Source organism: Oryctolagus cuniculus, chromosome 18 (genome assembly GCF_964237555.1).
Source record: "Oryctolagus cuniculus chromosome 18, mOryCun1.1, whole genome shotgun sequence".
Lineage (NCBI taxonomy): Eukaryota > Metazoa > Chordata > Mammalia > Lagomorpha > Leporidae > Oryctolagus > Oryctolagus cuniculus.
This window is the reverse complement of record NC_091449.1, coordinates 65702495-65721593: the sequence shown is the minus strand read 5'-3', so window position 1 is coordinate 65721593 and position 19099 is coordinate 65702495. Positions and strand designations below refer to the sequence as shown.

At 62.5% G+C, this 19099-nt stretch overlaps 1 protein-coding gene across 1 annotated transcript; it reads right to left on the bottom strand.

Moving 5' to 3' along the window:
* Positions 1-1285: 1285 nt before the first annotated feature.
* Positions 1286-15148, bottom strand: MLYCD (malonyl-CoA decarboxylase). Its single transcript, XM_002711711.5, has 5 exons — positions 14529-15148; positions 6788-6900; positions 5696-5852; positions 4488-4634; positions 1286-2330 (listed from the first exon to the last, which is right to left on the bottom strand). The coding sequence occupies exons 1-5, from the start codon at positions 15075-15077 to the stop codon at positions 1797-1799; spliced, it is 1500 nt and encodes a 499-aa protein (XP_002711757.3). The 5' UTR covers positions 15078-15148; the 3' UTR covers positions 1286-1796.
* Positions 15149-19099: the final 3951 nt, after the last annotated feature.

The window sequence follows — 19099 nt, the reverse complement described above, 5'->3', positions numbered from 1 at the left end:
TCCTCTTCCTTCAGGGGTGTGGACTGAGGCATGCCGGGAGCGAGCAGGCCCACGCAGCCCCGTGCCTCAGCACCCGTGTCCGTCTGTCCATCTACCCCCCACCTGCCATCCAGTGCTCGCTGAGGACCTGCCACATGAAGGCACGGGGGAGTGGGAGGAGGTCTGACGATAAGGGGGCACAGAGGACTGTGGGAGCTGGGAGCCGGGCTCACCGTCCCCGTTCTGCCCTCTAATGTCCGTCCACACTTCCCCGCAGTGGGCAGTGAGACACAGCCCCCAGGGCTCCCCCCCACCTCGCCCGTGCGCTGTGCACCTCACGCCACGTGGGCTCCGTTTCCACCCCAAACGGAATGGGCCTCTGCGTGCTGGCGGCGGACCGGGAGGCAGGGCCCACTGCTCCCACGGGAAGCTACGGAGCCTAAGCTCACGGAGGTGGGGGCCCTCTGCCCCCGCGGTGAGTGGCAAGCAGGGAGCAGTGTGATGCACTCAACAGTCAGGAAACTGATTTGAGTTCCGTCCTAAGACCCGCCGGGGAGCGCCGGCTGCCGCCATGTGCCCGCTGCTGACTTCCACAGAGGGCCTGGCGTGCACAGGGCCCCCTCAGCCACTGTGGCCCCGTCCAGCTTCCCAGCACGGCACAGGTCACGACCCCTCCCACAGGGACAGAACAGTGAAGCCGCTCTGCCAGGGTGGCTGCGGGGCTGCAGCCCCGGCCCGAGCAGTTCTGGAACTGTCCTGCGGCGTTCTGGAGGCAGAGGACGCAACGCAGGAGCCCGAGGTGCCCTGGTGACCCAAGCCGAAAGCTAAGGAGGAAGCAGTGGAGGAAGGCGTAGGGGTGGGTGAGGGTCCGGGACATCGGCCACGTGCAATTCTGCCCTTACAGGGGCTGGGACGGTCGGCCTGCAAGACGCGTCGGAGCTCTGGGCTCCTGGAATCAGGCCCCGCGACGTGGGGGCAGCGGGCTGCTTCCCCCAACGGTCAGAAGCTCCAGGGCTACGGACCACCGTCCCACCGTTAGCAGCCAACAAGTCCAGGCGGCATGTGACCAGCGGGACTGGGGGAGTCTGGAAGATGGAGAGCAGGGCAGGTGTGACGTCTGCCCACCGCCAAGGGCGAAACGTGGTGGACGGACGGAGACACGCGTTCACACACAGAGCTGCGCCCGCAGACACGCCTCCCCCATCACAGTGCTCGCTCTGTCCTGTTCTCACCCCACACTGGCACAGCTAACATTTCAGAGTGGACGCCAGCCTTATGAGGACTCTAATCCTAAAGACAACCGCCATGAGAAATTAAATAATCACGTTTAATGCTACGGAACAAACCTGTTCCTGACCATTCCCTTCATTATGAACCCGCACGACCACCGTTTTGAAGCCTGCAGCCCACGCAGGCCTCGGACAGCGACATCTGTGCAGTCGCGGACTTCACTTACTCTACTCTGGGCCCAGCGTCAGGATCCAGCTGGTGAAACGCAGCACGGCCTCGTGTCCCCGCCGTGGCCTGGGGAAAAGCGGCCAACGCAGCCAGCACCAAGGGACGCCCCACAGCGCGACAGAAATCTGCTGCGTCAGGCCCCTGCCCTGGTCCCTGTGGGCCACGTGAGCCGCCCTGGGATGAGGGAGGGCTCCAGGCCACGGGGGCAGCACAAGGCCTGGCCGCGTCCACGGCCGCCGTCTCGGCTCCGGCAGCCAGGCCCGGCCTCCACAGCGCCCGGCTCCGCCCCGGCTTTCCTCCCAAAGCGCCGCCGCGCCCAGGATCCTCCCCACGCCAGGCTGGGGCTGTCGGAGACCAGCTCAGAGCTTGCTGTTCTTCTGAAACTGGGCCACCAGGTTGAGGACCTGCTCGGAAGCCTTGATGTGCTTGGAGCCGAGGTAGGCGGTGCTGTTGGTGCCGGTCTCCTCCAGGAAGTAGCGGTAGTTGACCATGAGGCCGCAGGAGCCCGCGAGGCCCCGGAGGCTGCTGTCGCCCATCCAGTTGATGCGCCACAGCACGGCCCCGTTCTGCAGGTGGAAGTTGGCCACGGGGTTGAGGGCGTAGCCGCGGTGCTTCTCCCCGTACAGGTACCAGGCGCAGAGCCTCAGCAGGGGCGCCTGCAGCGCCCGGACCAGCTTCTCCGACTCGGCCCACTCGCTGCTGCCCAGGAGGGCCTTGAGGGTCTCGTGGGCGGGGCCCCCGGTGAGCTCGGAGATCTCTCTGCACTCGGAGTCCGTGAGCAGCTCACTCCTGCCCCGCTCCTTGGCCTGCGAGTTCAGAAGCCCCAGAAGCCACGCGGTGAACCCAGGGATGGGCGACAGGCTGGAGAACACCGCCAGGTGCGGAAACTCCTTCTGGAAAGCGGGGGGAGAACACGGATTCAGCAGGTGCGGCCCCGGCACGGACGCACCGCTCTATGCACGGCCTGAGTCCCAGCAGCCGCCGGGTGCCGCGTGGTGGGCAGTCTCGTGCGACAGGCGCTGGGGACCTGCAGGACGCGCTTCATCTCTGCCCGTCAGTGTGCACAGACAGCGGCCGGAGAGCTGGGCCCTTGCCCGGAGTCGCAGCTGGCCAGGTGCAGTGGTGCGTGCTCCAGAGGGTCCGACCCCATCTCCACCCCACACCACAGCACGCCCTGCCCGCGGACGCCCCCGGCCCAGGGCCTGTTCTGCAGCTTGGCACGGAACTACCAGTGCCCCGCGAGTGGACAGCCGCCTCCCGCCTGCGCCTCGCCGGGGACGGGCAGGGAGGGACGGCGTGCGGAAGGGTGTTTCTGCCCCGCACAGCTCTGCGTGGGGAGACACGGCTGATGTGACCGGGCGAGGGGGAGGCTCGGCGCCGTGTCTGTCACACGCACTGCACTGGAGCAGAGGCCTGGCCGGAGTCTGATGAAGGACAGCGCCTCAGGCCCCTTCTGCGCCCCCCCCCCCCCCTGTGGTCTGCAGCACGAGCATATCTTTATTTTGGTGCAAAAATTTTTGAAATCCATGTACAGTTTTTTTTTTTTTTTTTTTTTTTGGACAGGCAGAGTGGACAGTGAGAGAGAGAGACAGAGAGAAAGGTCTTCCTTTTGCCGTTGGTTCACCCTCCAATGGCCGCCACAGCCGGCGCGCTGTGGCCGGCGCACCGCACTGATCTGAAGGCAGGAGCCAGGTGCTTCTCCTGGTCTCCCATGGGGTGCAGGGCCCAAGCAGGGCCATCCTCCACTGCACTCCCGGGCCACAGCAGAGAGCTGGCCTGGAAGAGGGGCAACCGGGACAGAATCCGGTGCCCCGACCCGGACTAGAACCCGGGGTGCCGGTGCTGCAAGGTGGAGGATTAGCCTAGTGAGCCACGGCGCTGGCCTGTACAGGTTTTTCATACATATTTCTCTAAATATTTGGAAGACCCCTTGTACACATGGATTTAAAAATTTTTTGCACCAAATATCTTCATTTTCCATAAACCCCTGAGGCACCCTCGTATTCAGACGACTGATCACGGCGTCCCCAGCGTGCTCCGTCACTGGGCAGTCAAGTGGCTCTCCAGCTGTTTGCTTTGCAAGCCTGATGAGCACTGGGGGCCGAGCGGCCCTCCCAGGCCCTCCCTGCTCACAGGCCGGAGCCAGCTGTGTGGCACCACCGGGGTGCTCCCGGTTAAGGAGGCGGCTCTGGCTCAGAGGTGGAGTCCGAGGGAATCCTCGGAGCCCTGGGCTCTGCTCCTCCTGGCCCTGTCTGTCTTGCCCTCTGCACTTGTCGACACCTGTGGCAGAGTGGAAGGCACCAAGTGGTGGCTGTACTAACTGGATGTGGCTGGTTTTCACCTCTGGGGAGCGAGGCCGAGCGTACGGTCACGCAGCTGCTACCCGCCGGGTCCCGCGTTCTCAGGCTGAGAACAGATCATGAGTGGAGCAGCAAGCACGCTGCACCCTAACGCGTCTCACGGCTCTGCTGTGTGCGGGGAGCGTCTGAAGCTGAGAACGACACGCCACAGCCCGTGATCGGCAGCCCCGTCGCGTGACCAGTGACGATGCTAGTGTGGCCTGCCTGAGCCCCTGAAGACAGAGGGTTTGGAAGGCTGGGCCTGGCGCACACGTGCACATTCTGCATGTGCAGGGGGTGTCAGCGCTTTCCACAGCACAGCAGGCACGAGAGCGCTGCACCAAACACAAGCTGTGAGCTGCCTGCTGGACTGGCCCTCACAGACCACAGGCAGCCATGCTGAGGGGCGTCAGAGGCTCCAGGCCTGGAGGGCGCGGCATGGCGAGGGTGTCCGCAGGCTGTGTCGTGGGCACTGGGACAACAATGCCCACTCACATGCGGTCACCCGGGGAGGGCTGATGTCCACACACACAGGAGCCAGGGCCTGCACGCCTTGTCTCAACACCATTCCCAACTCTGCAGCAGCCTCAGGGCTCTGAGGACTGGCCGAGGGGCCGCCGGCGCTGCGACCCCTCCCTGCTGGTGGCTCCTGCCTCCATCAGTCCCGGGACCCCTGACCCGCAGTGGAGGCCGCGGGGGCTGCGCGCTCACCTGCAGCTGCTTGACCACCCGCTTTATAAGGAAGGTGCCCAGCTCCACGCCCTGCAGCCCTGGCTGCGTCAGACTGATGGAGTAGAAGATGGCCGCGGCGATCCTGCTCTTCTCCTCGGTCTCCGGGGGCTGCTCCTTCACTATGGCCTGGCAAACAACGGCGGAGGTAAGAGCCGGCTCGCCGCCCTCCAGCCCTCGGCAGTGAGTCAGGGTCGGCCGGCCCATGAGAAACAGGTGACGTCCTGTCTAACTGCACACACAAACCGGGGCCCGAGAGGAAGCACCTGTGTGGACACCGTCCTGACACCCCCACCCCCCCCCGCCATGGACAGGCGGGCTACGGTCGTCAGTCTCTAAACCGCCAACCAGGTTACAGGAGCCACCGCCTGTACTAGGATACTCGCCCGAGAGCGGAACGTCTAGGTCGGAGGTCGCGCATTTATATCCTGTACCTTACACCGCCACGCTGCCCTCATGACTTCCGGTGCCAGCGGCAGCGTGGGAGGCTGCTCCACCGCACAGACTGGGAGGAGGTCTCTCCCAGAGACCCAGCAGCTGCCCGCCAGCCGACTCAGCTCGTGGTGTCCCACCCGAGGCTGCGCTGCCCCACGGCCCGTCTCGCGGAGTGTGCTCTTCTGCTCAGCTTCCCCCGGGCTGGGGCAACTCTAAGTCCCCACCCCAAACCTCGGGGCTGAGCACAGCGCTCTGACGCGTGGTGCACACTCTCCTGCTCCCTCGCGGTCCCTGCACTGCCCAGCGCGCCGGCCTGAGGGGCTCAGAAATCCACGCAAGCCCCTGCAGGAGAAGAGCTTGCCGCGTGGGGGCCCCTCGTGGACAGCTGGGCCCAGGGCAGGCGCGCATCTCTCCCCTGTCCGCCCACCCTCCCTGCGGGCCTTTCACAAGCGCTGAAGCGCCAAGCCAGGCATCCTCCCACTCTCTCTCCTGGACCGCTGGCTTCAGCCTCACCACCGTTCCCCGATGGACCTGGCCTGCGTCTCAGCTCCGTCTCCCAGCTGTCCTGCTTCCCTAGCTGCCCACACACTGTGGACTGCAGATCGGCAGACTCTGCCCACAGGCGAAAACGCTCGCCAAAATCCAGAGCTATGCATTTCCCCTTTTCAAAGGATAGAACCCAGTAAAAGGGAAAACCGGAAGGGGCTCTGCGGGATGCCCTCTTGTCCCGAACCGACCGGTCACGGTCACGGTACCTGGATGTTGCTGGGGATGTCACTGGTGAGTGCCACGTGCAGGACGACCAGGGGCTCCCCCGGGGTCGAGCAGTGAGAAAAGAAGTAGCACCTCCGGTAGGGCCCGACACGGCGCTTCATGTCCATCCAGCTTTTAACAGGGTGGACAGCCTCCGATCTGGCGGGAGAATCGCGGAGGTAACTCAGGGGTCATCCAGCGCGGACTGCTGAGCCCTACCCGCCTGTTCACTCGGGGCAGTTAAGTCCTTGGGGCGGCTCCAGCGAGCTCATCTGCAAGACCCAGAGACAGCCACCCCCTCCTGGAGGAACCGCACTGAACGAGCCAGTCACACCCACGGCCGTGCTCCGCTCTCAGCGCCACTGCAGAGTGAGCGCGGCTCTCGCACGGCTGACCCGGCAGACTCACGCGAGGCCCGCGGCGCGCCTTGGTGGGCAGCACCGCGTCTGCAGGGCCGCACACACTCGGTTCGTGGTGCCTGCTCACACCCAACCACCCGTCTCAGCCCCGGAGTCCGTTACCCCACAGCTGGTGGGACAGCATCAGGCTGCAGACCCCACGGAACAGGAGCGTGGGGAAGACACACGACACGACGGGACACGCAGGTCCAGCACGGCTGTGACCATGCACACTACCGCTCACGGAGAGACTTCAGCCCAGGGAGACACTGTCACAGCTGGAGGAGGAATGACTAGGAATGTGCTCCCTGTGCGTACCACGCTTGCAGAGGGTCTCGGTGGGCACAAGGCGGGCTCTGCTTCCCACACTGGGACCCAGGAAAGACCCCGCTGGTGCAGAGCCATGTCTCCTCAGGACCTGGGCGCCACACGCGGTGACAGCTCCCCTGCAGGATGCTGAGTCTGCTTCCTCAGACAGGAAACAGCGTCTCCCAGGGGAGGGGGCTGAGTACTTGCTCGGGGCTGAGTACTTACTCGGGGCTGAGTACTTACTCGGGGCTGAGTACTTGCTCGGGGCTGAGTACTTACTCGGGGCCGAGTACTTGCTCGGGGCCGAGTACTTACTCGGGGCTGAGTACTTACTCGGGGCTGAGTACTTGCTCGGGGCTGAGTACTTGCTCGGGGCTGAGTACTTACTCGCTGATCCTCTGCAGCACCTCGCAGGACGAGTGCCAGGTGACCCGTTCCAGGCTCAGGAACCCTGAGGAGAACCACTCCGAGAGCATGCCTTTGAGCACTCCGTTCATTTCCTGCGGGGGAGGAGACAGAGTGGAGGCCTCCAAGGCAAGGTCACGGCCTCCGGGGTGGGGGTGGGGGGCACCGGCTCCGCGAGTCAGAGCCGGCCGAGGAGCTTCTCGGAACAGCTCCTTCTAAGACACCTCTGCTGGACCTCAGCTCAAAGCAAGTCAGGCTTCCACTCCACTGTTTATCTGGGCTCAAACCCGGTCTACCAGATACCGGAACAGGAATATTCCACGTGAACCGGGTGGCCCGATCAAGTGAGTTCCATTTCACTCGGCCTGGGAACGCAGCTGAACACGCAGAATCCACGCGCCTGTCCAAGACGCCACAGAGAAGCACGAGCAACCACACGGCACTCGGGCCCTCAGGCTCCTGGGCCAAACCCTCAGCCCTCCGCTCCCTAGGGAGAACAAGTGCGGCCCAGCGCTCCGCTCCGCACCCTGAGACGCGTCTCAGACGGAGAGGAGCCACAGTTCCCAGGCAGCGTTCGTGTCTGCCTCGTGGGACACAAATACCAGCGACTGGCAATCAAAACATTTCAGATTTGCTAGAACTACATTAATTTTGCCTCGCTTGCTTCTCTTATCTGCTTCCAAACGCGAGCTGAGTTGATTTTACCATCCAATATGCATTTGCCGGGAAAGCCCTCGGGAAGGCACAGAACGCGCGGCAGGGTGGAACCGCCACCCTGCGGCCGGCAGCACTGCCCACGGCCCGGGCAGAGCTTGCCCAGGGCGGCAGACACGGCTCATTCCTTCCAGATTAGCAGAAGGCTCATTTCTTTACTGGGGCAGTCCATGCCCGGAATCGAGGCTGCACTGTGGCTGGGGGCAGTCATGTGACTGACAGCTGGCCAATGAGGTATAAGCACCTGTCCCCGCAGCACTCCCGGGAGCCTCAGAAGATGGTGGGGGCGTGCCCTTTGCCCCGCAGGATGCAAGGCGATGTGATGGCAGTGTCAGGGCAGCCAACGGGGCCATGAGGTGACGCTGGAGACGAAGGTTGTTCAGGGCGGAGTCTGAGACCCTCGCCGAGAGGACCCCAGAGCACAGTGTGCCCAGACTGACATGAGGACCAAACATCCCCAGGGCTCACACCTCCATGATCTGGGTCTCCCACCCACAGACAAGCACACACCAACAGACACGCGGAACAGCGTCTCTCAGCGACTGCACAGAATGGACTTTGCAGGAGGGTCACAGAGAACACGACTGGACTCCTGCAGGGACCAGTGTCAGCACAGCTGTGGGGATCCAGGACTGGACTCCTACGGAGACCAGTGTCAGCACAGCTGTGGGGACTGCAGGACTGAACTCCTGCGGGGACCAGTGTCAGCACAGCTGTGGGGACTGTAGGACTGGACTCCTACGGAGACCAGTGTCAGCACAGCTGTGGGGACTGCAGGACTGGACTCCTGGGGGACCAGTGTCAGCACAGCTGTGGGGATCCAGGACTGAACTCCTGCAGGGACCAGTGTCAGCACAGCTGTGGGGATCCAGGACTGGACTCCTACGGAGACCAGCGTCAGCACAGCTGTGGGGATCCAGGACTGGACTCCTACGGAGACCAGTGTCAGCCCAGCTGTGGGGATCCAGGACTGAACTCCTGCGGGGACCAGTGTCAGCACAGCTGTGGGGATCCAGGACTGGACTCCTGCGGGGACCAGTGTCAGCACAGCTGTGGGGATCCAGGACTGAACTCCTGCGGGGACCAGTGTCAGCACAGCTGTGGGGATCCAGGACTGGACTCCTGCGGGGACCAGTGTCAGCACAGCTGTGGGGACTGCAGGACTGAACTCCTGCGGGGACCAGTGTCAGCACAGCTGTGGGGATCCAGGACTGAACTCCTGCGGGGACCAGTGTCAGCACAGCTGTGGGGATCCAGGACTGAACTCCTGCGGGGACCAGTGTCAGCACAGCTGTGGGGACTGCAGGACTGAACTCCTATGGGGACCAGTGTCAGCACAGCTGTGGGGACCGCAGGACTGAACTCCTGCGGGGACCAGTGTCAGCACAGCTGTGGGGACTGCAGGACTGAACTCCTATGGGGACCAGTGTCAGCACAGCTGTGGGGATCCAGGACTGAACTCCTATGGGGACCAGTGTCAGCACAGCTGTGGGGACCGCACAGGGCCATTTCCCACTTTAACTCCTGGTGGGACGTAAGGGACTCAGAACTGCTGCCCGGGGCCAGGCTGCAGGAGAGGCTGCGGCTCAGGCAGGTGTTCAGGGCACTGAGGTCTACCTTCACAACTCTAGCAGGGCACGGAAGGGGCCGCTGCTCTGGGGCCACCTGGCGGGAGTCAGGGACAGCTGGACCGAAGTCCATGCTGTGGCTGGACAGCCGGGGCTGTCCACAGACGGCACCCTGGGGGACGCAGACTCCCGCCCCTGGAAGCGACCGAGCACCGGGGCCACAGCCAGGGGCTGCTCTGAACACGCGAGTTCTAGCGAGGTGACTGCATGTGGTCGCGCGGTCCCTTTAAACTCTGGACCTGCCATCCAGGCCCCTTTACGTGGCCACACACTCTGCAGGGGCAGACAAGGCGCTCACGGTCAGAGATGGCAAATGGAAGAGGCACACGGCGACGCCGGTGATGCCGGCGATGAGGAAGCAGCGGGAACGCACGGTGCGAGGTCTCTTTGCCAGGCACAGAGACGGCTCTGCCCCACGCGCGGCCTCTGGCCTGGCAGCACCTGCTGGCCTGCCTGCGCTCACCGCGCTCTGCCACCAGACCCCTCCCTGGGAAGTCCAAACACAGCAACAAGACCTTGCTCACGGCTTCCTGGGCTCACAGACCCTCTGACGCGTACTCAGAACGGTTCGTGGCGCGTGGCTGAGTTCTGGGCTCAGTAAGAAGCTGGCAAAGTCAGCACTAATTATGAACGAATGGTTTGGCTAATCAGAGTTTCCCCTCTAACGGTCTCTGTTCTATTCTGGGCTACTGACAGCTAAAGAATGTGATGCCGGTGCGGAGACCTGGGAATCTGGGGTAAAGGTTAGAAGTCTCCCTGGCTGAGTTCTAACTCTGACGACAGCTGCTGGGGCTGGAAGGGAGCACCGGGTGCAGCAAGGTTACCGAGCGCCGGCCAGGGAGGGAGCACCGCCAGGGAGGGAGCACCGGGTGCGGCAAGGTTACCGAGTGCCGGCCAGGGAGGGAGCACCGCATGTGGCAAGGTTGCCAAGCACCAGCCAGGGAGGGAGCACCGCCCAGGGAGGGAGCACCGGGTGCAGCAAGGTTACCGAGCGCCGCCCAGGGAGGGAGCACCGGGTGCGGCAAGGTTGCCAAGCACCAGCCAGGGAGGGAGCACCGCCCAGGGAGGGAGCACCGCGTGCAGCAAGGTTACCGAGCGTCGACCAGGAGAGAAATCCACTTTATGCTCATGGCCTCAGCAATGGCCCACCAGCGCCAGACTGAACGGCGCACCTGCAGGGATGTGCCGGGGGTGCCAGGGTCTGCGCCGGCTCTCGGTTCACTCAAATGGCCGATTCCAGCCATGTCTCGGATGACACTGGGTAGAAGACCCCCAAACCTTTCATTTTAGCAGACACAAAACCTGTCTCGGCCTCTCTTCAGGAGCAGTAGGCGTCACCACTGCCTACTTTCGGGGTGTGCACAAAGGTGACTCTCCCCTGCTCAGAAGCCCGGGGCTGGGGGAGGGGCTGAACGCCGGGGTGGGGGTAACACACAGAGGTGAAGGCACCGGGGGTCGGTCTCTCCCAAGCTGCCACTCGCCGGGCACTCTTCCCTATCTAAGCACAGACTCCTGTTCCGCAAAGCTAAGCACAGAAGCCCTCCGAAGGGGCTGCCCACCAGCGTCTCGCACGGCTTGGTCCGAGCTTTTCCCTCCTCCAGGCCCTGCGCTGCCGCAGAGGCCAGCACACCTCTCATTTCACGGCCATGAAGGAACCTCTCGGGGCACAGGCCCGCTCACCTCCAGGGCCCACACTCGGCTGCACTGCTGGAGAACACCAGAAAGCCTAGAAGTCACACCCACACCCGCACTTCCCCCGGGGCAGCCCACTGCAGCCCAGAGCCCCGGGGCAGGCCCCCGGCAGGGCTCACTCCGGCTGCAGGGCACAGTCCTCTCTGGGCACCTCTGGGAATCACCAAGGGCAACCGACAGGTGCCTCTGAGCCCACTGCATGCCCTCCCCACGCAGGACCATGCGAACCAGACTGACTCCCACCAAAAGGGCCCAATTTGAGCACAGCATGAGCTTCCAAACTTAAAAGAAAAAAGCACCTACATAAAGAAGAACACTTGTTATCCTCCAGCCAGAAGCACACCTGTTTTCCTGGTGCGAGTGAGCTGTAGGGATTTTCACCACTTTGCACACTGAATAATTCACTTATCGTCCTCTTTTTACAGGTTAACATGGAAGGTTTTGGGCCACAGAAGGCATGCATACTGACACATACCTTGTCTGCCACGTCCTCAACCATCAACGCTAACATGCCTCTCCTGGAATGAACCCACGAAGATCAGTTCCTGTGTAACCCAAGGAGGTCGAGGACCCCCAGCAGATGAGTGTACGGGGAGGGGAGACCCCAAGGAAGATAGAGCCTGACCTCACATCAGAAAGACACGCACATATCTGGCCCTCACATCTTATCTTCCAAGCAAGGGCAGCTGATGCGGACTCTAAACTTATTCCCAAGGGAGAGGAAACACACACACACACACACACACACACACACACACCCCTTATCTGATGTAAAACGCCCAAGGGCACACAAAGCCCGGCCCGGCCACCTGCCTTGGGCCTCAGCGGGGCTACACTCCAGAGGAAATGCCAGTCCCCCAGACTCCGTCATCTCCAGTCATCACATCCCTGGGGCACAGACCAAGGTCTCGGCAAATGGCGCCCTCATCTGTTTAGCAAGGCTCTGATACAGCCCTGGGGGTGGACCCTGTACAAGAAGCAGGCCACTGTGAGCTCGCTGGCCATCGGCGGAACCTCTCACTCCAACAGGGAGCACCTGCCAGGGCAGATGAGTGCCTCTGTCCGAATCCCACCTCCAGCCCACAGAAGGATGGGACCGAGCAGCGGCTCTGCACCCCGCTCGCGCCCCTCTACCCACTGTCCCGGCAAACACACGGGGTCAGCTGTCTTTGTGACCTTTCGTTTGCCATTTATTCTAAAAGTGCCTCTGGACGGTACAGAATTCCATCAAGGAAGGAGCCGGATGAGCCACGCGGGGGCTGAATCCACTCCACGGCCGCGCTCGGGGCCAAGCCTCAGCAGGTCTCCTGTCACTGCACGTCCATGCCACCCAGCCAGCCCCGAGGTCAGCAGGGCCAGGCGGGCAGTGCCCGCAGCCACAGTGCTGAGACCTGGGGCAACCAGGGTGTCAGGGCCCTGCTCCCTGATGGCGCCCGGCACCCGAGTCAGCCCGCGGGGGTCTGGGAATCCCAATCTGAAGCTCCGTGCGCTGAACTTCCGGTGGTTTCTCAGACTTCCCAAAGCACACAGCTCTGGCCAAGCTGCCTCTTTAACATGGGGGCAGAATCCTGAGAAGTCGAAGACAGAGTGAGAAAGGACTGTGCACACCAAACCCACGCAGGCCCAGCACCAACGTGGACTGTGCACTCCGGGCGGCGGCCACGTGCCCCCTCAGGCTACTGGGGGGGAAGCCGCACATGTGTCCTGAGGGCAGGGGGACTAGGTTCATCTGTACTCTGCCCCATTTTGCTGCGAACCTAAAACGGCTCTAAAAAATAAACTCTAAGAAAACGGACTGTTCGCACTAAGCAATTTGGTGATGGGTTACAACAGACCCCAGGTGTCAGTTCCCATGGAGAGAGAAAGAATCACTCTTAAATGACCGGGGTCTACGCATCTGGCATGTCCCGCGTGCAGCAAAGGAGAAAGGAATGAAGAGACTCGCTGCTACGGCTGCACGCTCTGGCGAGAAGGCCAGGATGTCCCTGGAGACCTGAGGGAGGCGCCGCAGAGCCAACTAGCTAACTGCAGCCTCCCCGTCCAAGCCCCGTGCGCGGCCAAGGTCAGGCTGGCGTCAGGCCACACAGTGCGTGATGATTCTCTCTTACGCATGTGCACAACTTTGGTCAAAAGACAAGGGAATCTGTGAACGTCTGGGATGGTTCTGTTCCTGGCTCCTCCCCAGACAGGCAGCCACCGCGAGTCTCTTCACGAGGGAAGGGCAAGGGGTGCACTGGGAACATCTCAGGGAACGTGACAGGACGGCCTCCCTGCTTCCTGCCAGGCCCAGACCTCCAGGCCGGTGGAGGATGAATGACGAGTGTGTGGAGCTGGTCTCGTGGCAGGGGCACCCACGACCCCGTCTCGGTGACCCCTGCATCACCCCCGGGAAGGGTTTCTGGTCCTCACAGATGGGCAGCTCAGCCGCTCAGAGCAGACTCCGCCTGCAACTCGGTCAGCTCAGCGCTAAGAACCGTGCCTGCCTGAGTGCTGTGCAGGCAGCAATAGGGGGCTCTCGGTCTGGAAACCTCAGGGAAAAAGGGGTGTGGTCCTAGGTAGCACACAGTGTCACCAGCAAGCAAGCCGGCAGGAAGCCCGCTGTTGCCATGGTTCCCTGTCAGCGTGATCCCATCTGTAGCTACACTCAATCTTTAGGCATCTAAGGCCAAGGTGAGGCTGACAGACACATGAACTCACAGCATGAAAGTGACATGAATTGTAGGGCACAGAGCCCTGGGCTTGGGTGGGGCCCAGACCCACCCAGCCACACCTGGGTCCTCTCTCCTCCGTTGTCGGTGATACAGGGGCTGGCACTGTGGCATAGCGGGTTAAAGTGCTGGCATCCCACATGGGCGCTGGTTCAAGACCCGGCTGCTCCACTTCCCATGCAGCTCTCTGCTGTGTCCTGGTAAGGCAGTGGAGGATGGCCCAAGTCCTTGAGCCCCGCACCCACGTGGGAGACCCAGAAGAAGCTCCAGCCTTGGCTGTTGCAGCCATTTGGGGAGTGAACCAGAGGATGGAAGACTTCTCTCTCTACCTCTCCCTCTGCCTTTCAAATAAATAAATAAATAAACCTTGAATAATAATGACAAGGGGGGGTACATCCACCCATCACCCACCTAGGACTGAGAAGGGGGGAACTGTCACGCCAGGGTGAGGAAGGGACTCAGGGCAGCCACGCACTGCTCTAATTTTTATCTAATTGTTACAATGCCAGCAACTTCCTGGGACAGTTCCAGCACCTCCCCCACAGCGGAGGGCGGGTCAGCAGCCTCCCTCGGGCTGACTTAAGTCTGCAAGCATGTGCCTGCGTGAACAGGACCCCACTGCGCTGCGTGCCCGAGGCCCTCTGCGGGCAACTCAGAACGGCCTCACTGAAGCGCTGGGAGTTCAGGGCCCTGCGCCAAGTCCCGCGGGGCGGAGGCCAGCAGTCGGCCGCTCCCCGGCGACCTTGGGCGCCACCCTGGTGAGTGCACTCCCCGGGACTGGTCCAGGTGTTCAGAGGTTGTCTGAGGCCCGGTAAACGACATGCACACACGAGGCTGCACGGAGCGCGCCGAGCAGCCCCTCAAAGCCAGCGGGGCACCCAGCGCGTAGCCGGCACCCTGCTCGGGGCTCGCGCGGGCCATGCGGCAGGGCCAACAAGAGCCCGGGGTGGGGGGACAGGGCCGGCCCGAGCGGGGCCTTACCCGGACGTGCGGCCCCTCCAGCAGCTTGAGCGCCTGCGCCTCGAGCAGGTCGGCGCGCAGCCGCACCAGGAAGCGCACGCCGCCGTCCAGCTTGCTGATGTGCTGGAAGAGGCCGCGGTAGCGCGGCACGAGCGCGTAGCGCAGCCGGTCCTCGGCCTGCAGCAGCACGGCCGCCTCGCGCGGCTGCTGGCGCAGCTGGAGCACGCCGGCGCTCTGCTCGGCCACCTGGCCGTGGTCCACGCCGAAGCCCTGCGCCAGGCGGCCCAGCAGCTCGGCCCGCTGCGCCGCCTCGGCCAGGCCGCCGTAGAAGCTCACAAAGTCCGCGCACTGGCCCTCGGCCGGCGCCGGCGTCTTCTCGCGCAGCTCGTAGGCCGGCATGGGCGGCACGGCGCGGCGCAGCAGCTCGTCCATGGCCCGCTCCAGGGCGCCGGCCGACGCCGCCGCCGCCCGCCCGCTGGACAGCCGGGCTCCGTGCGGACGCGGCGGCCGCTGGGGTAGCCGCAGCGGGAGGAGACGCCGGGCCGTCAGGCCTGGCCCGAGGCCTCGCATGGTGACGGGCGACAGCTGCCGAGAGGACAGGCCGCCAGCGCCGCCGCCACCGCCGCCGCGCTTCCGGCTTCCGGCGCGCGCCGGCACCATTGGCCGAGGCCGGTGAAGGGCATGGCGCCGGCCAATCGGAGCGGGGTGCGGCGGGGGCGGGGCGGGGCGGGGCCTGTGGGGGCGGGGCGGACGCGCGGCGGGAGGCCAAGTGCAGCCAAAGGTCCCGGCCGGTCGTGGTGGCTTCCGGGACGCCTGGTTGCCGCCCCTTGGCCGCCTTGGCCTCCTGTCCAGACACCTGGCCACCGAAAGTCACCTTCCCAGTCCCTGTCCCCCTCCCCGACCGCACGCGCGCCTCCACCCTCGGAGCGCCGGAATCCCAGGGACGGCTCTGGGTTAGGGTTCGGGTTCGGGTTCGGGTTAGGGGGAGTCGCCGTGATTCTCGGGGTCAGGGGACTCCCGCAACCCTCGCCGCCTGCGACCCGCGGGGAGGAGGTTTGGGGACGCGCAGCGCGTCCCTCCTTGCTTGGCCCGCATTCATTCATTCACTCATTCTCTCATCGGAATGTTTCATAGCCTCCTGGTAGAAGGGTACTTCTGAAAAATGGAAAAATGGAATTAAAAAAATTAATTTTGGTACAAAAAGGTTTTGGAATCCATGCATGATTTTCCCGTCATGTGCTCTTTCCGTGACCTTTCTGAAGACCCCTGCTATGACGTGGACCTGCTCCCCACACTGCTGCACAGTCTGATGAGGGAGGCAGACGGCACAGGAACCTAGGTCGTGGTAGCGCGTGAGGGAAGCAGGCAGGGAGGGGTTTACTGACGGATTCTAGGGGTTCCTGCTGGCCAGGGTCCCTGCAGCCCAGGACCGCTCCGCTGCGGATCTCTGCTCCCCCGCCTCTCCCTCTGGTCCTCTGCTGCCAAGTTTTCCATCAGTGACGGAGCCCAGCACCTGCAGACCCTATCCCCGTGTGCCCCCAGTCTTCTCTCTGTCTCCTAATATGTGGTCTGCTGGCTCCTAGGCTTTTAGATTTTGAGCCCAGTTTCAAAAAAGACATTGAAACGAGGAGGACTGGCCAGGACTGGGAGGAGGCTCAGGTGGTGGGCGGTGGTGTCAGCTCAGCGCTGGTGGTGCCGGGAATCCCATCTGGTCCGTGTGCTCCAAACATGCTGGTTTCAGGAGGTGGATTAATGACATGGGCAGGGAGAAGCTGGTGGAAGCTTGCAGGGCTCCACGACACACCTAACGGAGCCCCAAAGAAACTCAACCACATGGGCGCCAGTTCACGTCCCGGCTGCTCCACTTCTGATCCAGCTGGCTGCTGAAGTGCCTGGGAAGGCAGCACAGGGTGGCTCAAGTGCCTGGGCACTGCCACCTACGTGAGAGACCCGGATGGAGCTCCAGCCTCCTGAACTGGGCCTGGCCCAGCCCTGGCTGTTGCAGACATCTGGGGAGTGAACCAGCTGATGGAAGGTCCCCCACCACCTAGACTTTCTCTGTAACTTTGCCTCTCAAATGAACACAAAAACCTTTTTTTTTTTTTAAGAATTCAACCAAGAGCCACTGTGCTCTTTGGAGAATGAGACACCTCTGCAAGGTGCTGAGGACTGGTCCCTTGTGGTTCTTGGTGTCAGGGCACTCCTGGAACCCTCGCCGCCTATGGCCTGCTGGGGGATGTTTTGGGGACACTCACCCTCCCCAAAGATACCTCTGCTAGGAGCCAAGAGTGAAGGCCGAGCTGGGTGGGAACAGTGGGCAGGGGCCCCTTGTCTGTCTGGGGTGCTGGACGTGGACCTGCCCTCCATCACTCCGTGGTGCCTGTGAGAGGCAGGGGCCAGCCCGCCCCATGCTTAGGCATGTCCACAACACTTCCTTTAGCTGCTACGCATCAGGAGCTCACTGAATCCCCACAGCGACCCCACAGGCAAGGACTACCCATCCCCTGAGTCCGCAGAGGCCCAGGAGGTTGCCCGGGGGCTCACAGCCGCTGCAGGCAGCCGCGGGTCTTCCTCCTGGCCCCTGGGCCTGACTGACTGCAGAGCCTGCGCCCCTCCCCCGCAGCGGCCTCGGCTCTGACCAGGATTTCTGTGTTCTGAGAGGGGTTTGCTGTACTGTGCTGAAAGTTGCAGCATCTAGCGGGACAGGACAGGGCACGGGTCCCTCCCTCCCCCACGGCAGGTGCGGCCCTGAACCCTCACGGGCCCCCCTTCAGGTCACGGCGGCCTCCAGTTTGAGAGGAGGTTGAGACTGGAGGTCGGGAGACGTGGCAGGGCTGCCCGCGAGTGACAGGCAAGGCCAGCAGTGCCCCGTGCTGTGACGCGATGGCTTCTGCTTCTCTCCTGAGGTCCGTTTCTGGACAGACACTGCGTCCTTGAGGCCGTCTGGGAGCCGCGCATTCCAGTTCAAGCCGAGTGGCAGTGGCGGCCCACGGGGAGGGGGTTGTGCATCACTGGTGGGGGCGGGGGGGATATGGCAGGCGAGCGGCCCCCGCAGACACTGCCCCCCAAGAGGACGCAGCAGGGCAGACGGTGACTAAGCAGACGGTTACCTACCTGGGAGACCCATCAGAAGTCCAGACGGGTCTGGGGTGCGGGGTATCAGGGCGTGGTAACAGCAACGTCACACACGCTGCGGGGATTCACTGTGTGATTCTCAGGAGGGAGAAAGCGGATTCCAACCTCAGACTGTGCAGAGAGGAAATCCCAGACAGCTGGAGTGTTTCATTAAAAAAAAAAAAAAATAGGTAAAGTCTTGGAAGAAAATAAACTCAGGGCCAGAGAGGCCTTCTGAAGCCATCGCAGAAAAGACTGACGGACTCAGACGCCGGCATCCCATTCGGGCATCGGTCGAGTCCTGGAAGCTCCAGTTCCCATCCAGCCCCCTGCTAGTGTGCCTGGGAAGGCAGTGGAGGGTGCTGCAAGTGCTTGGGCCCCTGCACCCACATGGAGACAAGGAGGAAACCCTGGCTTTGGTCTGGCTGAGCCGTGGCTGTTGCAGCCATTTGGGGAGGGAACCAGCTGACGGAAGACCTCTCTCTGTCTCTCCCTCTCTCTCTGTAACTGTGTCTTTCAAACAAATAAATATATTAAAAAAAAGAAAACGAAGCCAAAAGACAAACACTACCTCAGAGGAATCTGCAACTTACGTGACATAAAAGGACTCCCCTCCTGAATACGTGAAGAACTGTGACGCGATAAAGGAAGACTGTGAACCCCACAGGAAATGGGGAAAAGAGATGACCAGGCTGTTCTTGGGAAAAGACTTAACAACAGGAAAAGCGCTCATCTTCATTCCTCGTGAATGCGTGCACATCAGAACTCCAACAAGCTACCAGCTCCATTCACCAGACGACAACCATCAGGAAGCTGGACGACCCCAGTGCTGGTGAGCCTGTGCGGGAGACGCACACCCGCTCACCGCGGGGGGAGTTCACTCAGTGCTAGACCCTGCGGCAGGTACTTGAGCAGTGTCTAAGAAAACGGCAGATCCACCAGCAGTTTTTATAAACAGATACCCAGCCTGTGGAGTGTGTTACTAATGAGTGCTTGGGTCAGACCCAGGGCACCCCGTGATGCGCCCGGCCAGCAAAACCAGCAACGCGCATGGACACCAGGACAACAGCTGCGGCCCACAAGGAGGCGCAGCCGAAGCTGCAGCAGCCATCTCTGGTGATGTCCAGGACTCAGGTTCAAAAACCCTGCTCTGCCAACAGGGAGCAGGGGCGTGGGGCTGGAGGAGAGGGGGCTTGGATGGAGGAGCTATGTCTGCAGAGGCGAGCACGGGGAGGCATTCTGGGAAAATCCAGCTGCTCTGGCGTCAGCAGCAGGCCCTGGGTTTGCACCTGTGCCTGCCCCTTACTGGTCAGTGGCCCTGAGGAGGTCTCCTCACCATCATGTGAGGCAGACGGGGTGGTGAGTGTGGTGGGGGCTGCAGGAAGTCTTACCCTGGGCGATGGCCAGGATGACAGAAAGAATATTCTGAAACAAATTTTATTTTTAAAATATTTTTTGAAAAGATTTATTTATTTCAA

Coding starts and splice junctions, on each gene's coding strand:
- MLYCD (XM_002711711.5), bottom strand. CDS start 15,077: ATGCGAGGCCTCGGGCCAGGCCTGACGGCCCGGCGTCTCCTCCCGCTG. Junction 5,853..6,787: donor GTGCTGCAGAGGATCAGCGA/GTAAGTACTCAG, acceptor TTCTCCCGCCAG/ATCGGAGGCTGTCCACCCTG. Junction 4,635..5,695: donor ACATCCCCAGCAACATCCAG/GTACCGTGACCG, acceptor GTTGTTTGCCAG/GCCATAGTGAAGGAGCAGCC.